This window comes from Somniosus microcephalus, unplaced genomic scaffold (assembly GCF_052327205.1).
Source record: "Somniosus microcephalus isolate GS21.2 unplaced genomic scaffold, FLI_Smic_1.0 unresolved_chr2, whole genome shotgun sequence".
NCBI lineage: Eukaryota > Metazoa > Chordata > Chondrichthyes > Squaliformes > Somniosidae > Somniosus > Somniosus microcephalus.
The window spans coordinates 10,506,612-10,515,882 of NW_028225180.1; the positions used below are offsets into that span (position 1 = coordinate 10,506,612).

Sequence of the window (9,271 nt, forward strand, 5' to 3'; positions counted from 1 at the left end):
TTTTGCAGTAGTACTGACTTTTTTTGTATTTTGGGCTTTTCTTTCATATTTTTAATGTCACTCATACTGATTAAGTTTGCTTTTTCCCCAGTGTCTAGTTTCAATGTAATTAATGCTCCATTTACCTGCAGTGGGATCATCCATTTGTCCTCTTTTACTGCATTGACGTTATGTTCAGCATTGTCCATATCTGAGGGCTGCACATTTTCTGTATCATTTTTGACATTGTCACATGACACCATTCGTAAAAATATGACTCACTTTAATCAGTGTCCTCAATCACATTGACTTGGAATTGTTGCCCGTTCTTTGTTTTTACTTTTGAAAAGCATTGTTTGGCAAAGTGACTCTTTCCATGACATTTTGTGCACATTTTTCCAAACGTTGGGCATCGTCTTAACTGGTGTTTGTAACCACAGCGTTTACAATTAAAAATTCCTTCCTCCGATTGCTTTTCATTTCTGTTCTGCCCATGTTTCTTCCCTTTGCAGGACACAGCACTGACAGCAGCACTTACTACAATCGCATCATTATTGATTTCGCTGAAAGCCTTCGCATGCTTTTGAGCTAGCTTGCTGGCTTGGCATATTGTCACATCATTTTCCAATGTTAGTTCGGTTTCTCTCAACAGACGTTCCCTGACCTTTTTATCATGAATACCAAACACAATTTGGGCACGAATCATGGATGCTTTCAGCTCAGAGAAATTACATGTCTGTGCTTTCAGTTTCAGATCGGCCACAAAGCTATCAAAAATCTTATTTTGCTGCTGTGTCCTCAAACAGAACAAGTATCTTTCATAGGTTTCATTCTTTTTGGGAGAACAATGTGTATCAAACTTCTTTAGCACATCGTCTAATTTTTCTCTGTTCTCCGCCGGATTAAATACAAATGTATTAAATACCTCTATTGCCTGTGGGCCTGCAACCGTGAGCAGCAATGCTATTTTTCTTGCATCTGGCTTCGTACCGAATCCGATGGCAGCAATGTAGAGTTCGAATTGTTGTTTGAAAGGCCGCCAATTGTAGTCAACATTTCTCGTGAGATTCAAAACTCCAGTGGCCTCAAATTCTCCATGTCGCTTTTCACAATTTTCAGCAGACCTTCATCAATCCTGGTACCATGTTATGTTCATTAATAACTGGACATTCTTATTATGAACAGCTAGCTTCTAGCTAGATATTTATTCAGTACACATTCTCTAGGCTCAGCATCTGTGGAGATTCAGCATATGTGCTTCTGTGTGCAGGCAGCCATTTTGACTCCTGCCTTCTGGGTAGCCTAGTGCATCGTGGGTAGTGTAGTCTTAAACACATACGGCTAAATATACAGCTCTATGGCTCCATCTAGTGTGCCACCCCAGAATGATATGTTATTGATCATTACACACCCCTCACTGTAACACTCTGATATACCCCACAACCCTCACTGTAACAGTCTGATATACCTCACACCCCTCACTGTAACACTCTGATATATGCCACACTCTGTATTGTTACTCCGCATTAAACTCACTGAAATACTGATATACCTCGAACCACTGATTATTGCCACTGCCAGTTTAATCCCATGGACTTCAATTTTGGTAATATGTGGTACTTTAACAAGCATCTTTTGAAAGGATAGCGAAATTGAGAAAGTGGGTGTCGTATCAATTATAAAAGCATAGAATTGGTGAGCCAAGTTGTGTTGACAATTTGAAATAACAATAGAAAATGCTGGAAATACTCAGCAGGCCAGGCAGCATCCGTGGAGAGAGCAACAGAGTTAACGTTTCAGATCTGGGACCCTGCATCAGAACTGGAAAAAGCTGGAGATGTAACAGATATTAAGCAGTTGCAGAGACAGGGGGGGTGTTAGGAGGGGAGGAAGGAATAGAAAGAACACCCTGTGCTTTTGTAAGAGGCAGGAAAGATAAAATGTTGCAAATGGGAATGGCAAAAATCATGCTGCATGAAAAATGGGGGCAGGGATAATTATCTGAAATTGTTAAACTCAATGTTGAGTCCAGCAGGCTGCAAAGTGCCCAATCGAAAGATGAGGTGCTGTTCCTCGAGCTTCATTGCAGCAATGCAATAGCCCGAGGACAGAGAGATCAGAGAGGGAGTGAAGTGGTGAATTAAAGTGACAGGCGACCGGAAGCTCAGGGTCACCCTTACGGACTGAAAGGAGGTGTTCCACAAAGCGTTCACCCAATCTGCGTTTGGTCTCCCCAATGTAGAGGAGACCGCATCGTGAGCAGCAAATACAGTATATTAAATTGCAAGAATTGACAATTTGTTTAGTGGAGAATGATGCCCCGCTCGGATCGCAGGCCTCACCTTGGTACAATCAATGAATTACAAAATCATTTATTTCATTCCTTTTTTATTAATTATATTTATTTGTTCTCAGGATATGGGTGACGCTGGAAAGTCCGAAATGATTTGCCCATCCCAAGCCACCCATGAGAAAATGGTGGGCCCTCATCTTGAACCACTGCAGTCCGTTTGGTGATGGTGCTCCCACAAGACTGTTCCAGAAGGAATGTTAGGTTTTTGACCCAGTGACGAAGAAGGAATGGCGATATATCTGGAGGGTTCAGCAGCAGAGTAGCTATGTAACTGGACTATTAATGCAAATACCTCGATGAATAATCCTCAATTCAAATCCCACCAACTGCAGAAATTAAATTCAATTAAATAATTAAAACTGGAATAAAAAGATATTGTCAGTCATGGTGACCATGAAACTCCCGGATTGTCATGAAACTCCCGGATTGTCATAAAACACATTTGTTTCATGAATGTCCTGTAGAGAAGGAAATCTGCCGTCCTTACCGATTCTGGATGCAATGTGTTTCCACACCCACAACAATGTGGTTGACTATTAACTGCTCTCTTAAATGGCCTAGCAAGCCATTCAGTTGTATAAGGCGGCTCACCGCCACCTTCTTCAGGGCAATTAGGGCTGGGCAATAAGTGTTGGTCTGGTCAGTGACACCCACATCCCAAGAATGAATTGAAAAATGGCTATAATGTTTTATCAATGGTCATATTGATTTGCAAAATATTATAATGTTTTATTAATGGTCATAATGATTTATAAAGACTTGTAAAGTTTTCTAATGTTTAATAAAGTCCTGGTGCCGGTCCACCTCCTCCTCGGGCTGGGCTAGTCACCCTCGCCGCCTACCCCCTCCCCGGGTAACCAGCCCTGCCGCTGCTAATGCCCTCGGACACTCGCCTCCCACCGCCATCCAAAGACTCGCTTCTGGGAAAGGGGAAACCTCAATGGCAGCAACTGGCCCACGGGGAAAGGCCCCCAGTGAGAGAGAGAGCCACAATCCTGGTGCGGAATGGTGGGGCGGGGTGGGTTCTGCTGCCTTGCGCATGGAGCGGCGCCACCATCTTTGTTTATGGCACAGCTCCCGCCATCTTTGAGCTGGATGGGTGTGCGGGGCGGGTCCAACTGCTTTGCTCATTGAGAGGCACCACCATTTTTGCCTGGGGCAGGGCGGCCACCATCTTAGTGAGGGTGGGAGTTGCGCTGCTTCAGGCGGTGCGTTAGGGTCGGCCATTTTGTCTAGGGCACTTTCGCCTTTCCAGCGGGAACTGATGGATGGCCGCGCCCCTCACAGGGAGCCCAGTGTAGACAGTGTGTGAGTGAACGTGTTATTGTCCCAGATCACTGGTGTTTCTCTCAAAATATCAGGCCCAGGCTGCTCTCAGGCTGAAAAGCCTTCGCTTCTTCTCATCCTTTAATAAACTTTACAATCAGAGTAAAGGGACATTTCCCCACATTCTTCAACTGCTCTCTGAACTTAGTCTGGGTCACGGCATAAATCCCAGTGTTTGTGCAGCAACTCAGCATCTGCAGCATCAATCCCACTTCCTGTACATACATAGGTAGAAGTCCAGGCACATACCCGATGTACAACATCCGGTTCCATATATAATCCACCATAAACACAGCCCATAACAGGATGAAATTACCCGAGATAACAAGCAGTAAAATGATGGATTTCTTGCGGCTCTCCATCTCTGGGTCTCTGGGACTCTCCCCGCTGCTGGGACCCCGGAGTCTCCTGCGGGCTCTGCTGGACACTAAAATGTGTCTGACGGTGACAGCATTGAGCAGCAGAATCACAACAAATGGGACCCCCGGGGTGAGAATATAATGAAAGAACTCGATTAAACCCCAGACCCGTGACCTCATAACATCGGTTGTTACATCACAAAACCAGGGATTGTTCAGAAGCAGATACCGATCTGAGAACATAAAATACCAGAATATGTTCTTTAAACTGCTGAGCCCAGTCACTGTTCCCAGAACCACAGCCGCCGTTTTCTCGGTGCAATATTTAGTTTTCAGTTCCTGGTGACAAATGACCACAAATCGATCAAAGGTGAAAGTGACGGTGAACCAGACAGAACAGTCTGTGGCTGCATAAAGCAGGACAGCGTGGATATTACACACGGGGATGGACCGCAGGAAAAGAAACTCTCTCCAATAAACAATCGGAATCTGCCTCAATATCAGGTCGAGGATAACGACCAGTAGATCCGCCGCTGCCATGGCCACCAGGTAACGAGTGACACATTTGGAGAGACCGCACTTTCCCCGAGACAGGATCACAATCGTCACGAAGTTCACTGTGAGGAAGAGAAATAAACAGGGACATTATACTTCAGGCTGGGAGCAAGAGCAGCATTTTGATGGAATTCGGGGTGAAATCTGCAACTCGTTAGTGACATTCAATGATATAATCTAATTATATTACCTGTGGAGCTGAATACAGGGTTTATTGTAAGAATAATCGGGAATATTTTGTTGAATCAATAAATGAAACCAGGATAAATACAACATGAAAGTAACAGATGTTTGATCAACGAGAGTTTAAATGATAGATCTGCCTTTAGCCCAGCAGACAAAAGCACCGCCCGAGGTACCGGGAATGCAAAGGACCAGAACCTCTCAGGAAGCCTTCGTGTCCCGGGATCAGTCAGCATTTGGAGCGGTGCAATTCGCTTCTGTGCCCCTGTGATAGGGAGGGGGAAATCCCGCTTGGATTCCGGGTCCTGGTTCGAATACCTATTGGCCCAGAAATTCGGGTCTCCACGGGTGAGTACGCATGGGGTACTCACCCGTAAGCCCAATGGAAGTGCCGGGTTCCTGCCTGCACTGCGCATGCGCGGGAAACCAGCACTTCCGTTCCCCTGAATGCAGGGGTTAAGAGGTCGAACACTTGCACAGGAGAGGCTGCGCGTGCACATCGAACTTCGCTTTTTTGGCAGGTTTTCCAGGGAGGGTTAGTCTGCAGAAGTTACACATTTAAAAAGCAGGCATAAGGTCTGGTTTTTACAAGGTAAGTGGTGAATTAATTAAAATTAAAACAGTTTTCCACAGGGTTGTTATTTTTAAATACTTTATAAATTATTTAAGCATATTTTATGTCCCGTTAGAAAATAAAATCATTTTTTTCAAAAATTTAAATTATTGTATAAAATAATTATTTGTGTAATTTATAGTTTATTTAAAAAATGTGATTTTTTTCAAAATTTCTTTGAAGATTTAGTGATGTTTTGGGGCCGGTAGTATTTCTAATTTTTGACAGCTCTTCCTGTCAAATTTATGAATGGAGCATTCCATTGGCTCCCCATGGCCCACGTGATCCCAGGAGATGCATTGAACTAACTGCACCCCTGGGATACGCAAGCACTGCGCGCCAGCAGTTGGAGCAGGCCCAGGATCTGAATACCACGGGGGCCCACTGCTCAACGGCTGGCGTGCAAGGTAAGCGCAGGTCGGGAGCTTACACCCGCGGGAAGCCCCCGACCCGAATTTCTGGGACATTATATTTATGGCTGAAAATGAATGCAACTGCAAAATACAGATACTGCAACCTTGGCGAGCAATAATTACAGGCAATTGTATTTAAAATGTACGGATGTAATATGCAAATACTAAAACAATAAATACAAAAGGCACTGCAGTTATAAAGATAATTGGGCTGTTAGGGGTGTTTTAAAGATTGGGCTTTCTACATATTGCTGAAATACACAAATTGTAGCTCCTTGAAAGGAAGATTATCCAAATAACATATCAAAGAATGGACTCTGAATTAAAAAAATATTATCATTGACCATGTAATCTCCCCTACTAGCAGCATAATCACGCCGCCTATCGCACAGGCAAATGCTGCCGATTGTTTTTTTTAAGTATCTGAACAGAAATGGAAGAGATTTATCCTCGTACTTTTTCATCTGTTGGTTTTCACCTGTGCAGAGATTATTAGTCGAGCAAAAATGAAAGGCAGTTCTTACCTTCAGTACTTCAGTTACAATCAGCTGGGATTGTTTACCCTACAATACAGCAGGAGGCAATAGAGAATCTCTCTGGGTCTCACTGAGAGATCCACTGAACTGTGACAGACGGGCATGGGCTCCAGTTGTAAATTCAAAACAAAGATTGGAAATAAACGCATTGATATATACCTGACTGAACGTTTTTTGAGAATGTAAATTATCATTGTATTCCTATTCTAACCATCAGACGCAGTGCCACTAATGCAGAACTGGAGCTGATGGGAAAGGGGACACTAATTGGAACTGAATGATTAACGGATATTTCAGACACTTGCTGATATGATTGTGGTCTGCCAGAGTTTGTTCCTGTGACTCTGTGTGAGTAACCATACCGAACATTAGGTGAACACAAAAGCAAATTACTGTGGATGCTCGATATCTGAAATAAGAACAGAAAATGTTTCAAATACTCAGCAGGTCAGGCAGCATCTGTGGAGAGAGGAACAGAATTACCCTTTCAGGTCCATGACATTTCACCATTAGGTGAAAACACTCCTCAACCAAGACAACTTTCTTCTAATCTGTTACAACTGTTCAGTGTAGATAGCAGAACGAAATTCGTTAAATAAAGAGTCTTGTCCAATATATTGTCCTGCGTTGAATATAGCACAATTGAATCTTGGTCACACCGTATCACCTTGAGAATCAATAGCCGACAGCAGCGTGGATAGGATGGAGAATGACAAGGAGTGAAATACAGTTAAGCATGATTCATAGAATGATTAGCTGGATACACGGACTTACCAGGGACAATAACAGCAGAGCGGGGGTGTGGGGGGAGTAAATGACAAGAACATTAATACAGTGAAACATGATTTACAGAATTAATAGCTGGACACAGGGACTTACCACGCTCACCAACAGCAGCGCGAATGTTGCAGTATGTTTAAACAACAACCCATGCGGTAACAAAGATGCAACAACTTGAAACACAGAATACCATTAATAACTGAGTAACCCACCATAAATAGTAAGAATAATGTTACAGTGTAACATGGTTTATATAATTCATAACTGGAAATTGATACTTACTAGGAACACCAACAGCAGCGAGAAGGGGATAGTAAATCTTTTGTACCTCGTAAAATATTCTTGTTATCTGATATTGTTCAAGGAATGACACAGTGTATCTGGAATCCATGACTTCCCTTCTGTGAGTGGCTGGTGCTCTGTGTGCTGGAGGCAGCGCGCTGACTGTGTGAGGTCACAGTGAAGGGAGCTCCTTATTTAGAGCAGAGTGAAATCCCCGAGTGACATCATTAGGCCTCATTGTAACTGGCATTAATTACAGTCACTGAACAAACAGACTCATTGAACCATTGTCACCACAACACTTCACTGCAACACAATCTGATATTCCTGAGTTTTAATCTGCTCTGAAAATAATTTTATACATTGCTACACATAGATTTCATTCCATTTGGGCTCAGTTTGAGTGGCCAGTGAATAACTGAGCCACACAGAGCAGGAAAGGCCCAGGCTCCATCCCCGGCCTCTGCTGAGTGAGCCTGATCTGACAACCAGTATAGTACCCAGCCCCACACACACAGAGCTGCAAGGTCCAAAGCGAGATTTTGACCGCAAAATCTTCCAGCACTGTTAGCCTGCTGTTAGAAACTAGCGGTGCCTAAATATATGTTAGTTATGCGAATGAAATTGTGATGTGAATATTACTGCATTTAACTGATTGAATGTTTTTGCTCGAGACAAATAAGTGGTTAATGTATAAGTTGTGCCTTACTGGGACTGCGTATGTTTCGATATCTTAGGATATCTTACTTAAGTTAGAGGATGCATAACATCCCACATAGAGGCCTACAGCATGACATTGCCTCCCAGGATTGGCTCTCTGTTGTAAGTAAGGATTTTGACACTGCACCCCACTCCCCGGTCCACCCCTCCCACGGCACACCCACTCCACTGCTCATCACCCATACACCACACTCGGCGGCCCCACACATTTCACCCCTTACCCCAACCCATGGCAGCCCAGCCACCAATCCACCGCACCCCACCCCACCCCTGACCCTCATTGATCTTCCGGTTTTGTCCACTTATTTCTTTCAATCTTGCTCTGCATTTTCCTCTTTCAGCTTCAGTGGGAGCCTCTTCCATGGAAGGTGGTATTTCAGCATGTTTCATACCTGGGAACAGACGAGAATCACCCAGTGAGAAGTCAGGTACACTACAGCAAGATCACAGTTACACGATGCCACAGCAGGGAGTCTAAGGAACCATTTCCCAGCCCCTAACACAAAGAGAATCGTCCCCCATTAACACAGTTATTGGCCTCTTTACCGAATGAAAGACATACTTGCCTTAGAGGGAGTGCATCGCAGGTTCACTACATTGGTTCCTGGGCTGGGGGGATTGTTTTATGAGGAAAGATTGAGTGGACTAGGCCTATATACTCTAGAGATTAGAAGAATGAGAAGCGATCTCATTGAAACATACAAAATACTTCTAGGTCTTGATAGGCTATATGCAGGGAGGATGTTTCCAAAGACTGGGGAGTCTAGAACCAGGGGTCACAGTCCCAAAATAAGGGGTCGACCATTTAGGACAGAGATGAGGAGAAATTACTTCACTCAGAGGGTGGCGAATATTTGGAATTCTCTACCCCAGAGTGCTGTGGAGGTTCAGTCATTGAGTATATTCAAGACAGAGATCGATAGATGTTTGAAGATTAATGGAATCAATGTATAGCGGGATATGGCGGGAAAGTGGAGATGAGGTTGAAGATCAGCCATGACCTTATTGAATGGCAGAGCAGGCTCAAAGGGTCAAATGGACTACTCATGCTGCTATTTTTTATGTTCTTATGTTCTAATGAGCAAGGTACACAGGTGTGAAAAATAATTTAAAAAGCAAATGAAGTGTTAGCCTTCCCCTCAACGGGACTGGAATACAAAGTGTTGGCAGCT

General features: G+C 43.8%; 1 protein-coding gene across 1 annotated transcript; it reads right to left on the reverse strand.

Annotated features, from left to right (window-relative positions):
• Positions 1-3,685: 3,685 nt before the first annotated feature.
• LOC147092096 (putative G protein-coupled receptor 139) lies at positions 3,686-7,519 on the reverse strand. The gene is made up of 2 exons (XM_085975622.1): positions 7,380-7,519; positions 3,686-4,634 (listed from the first exon to the last, which is right to left on the reverse strand). Exons 1-2 carry the CDS (start codon positions 7,486-7,488, stop codon positions 3,733-3,735), a joined length of 1,011 nt encoding a protein of 336 aa, XP_085831748.1. The 5' UTR covers positions 7,489-7,519; the 3' UTR covers positions 3,686-3,732.
• Between the last annotated feature and the right edge of the window lie 1,752 nt (positions 7,520-9,271).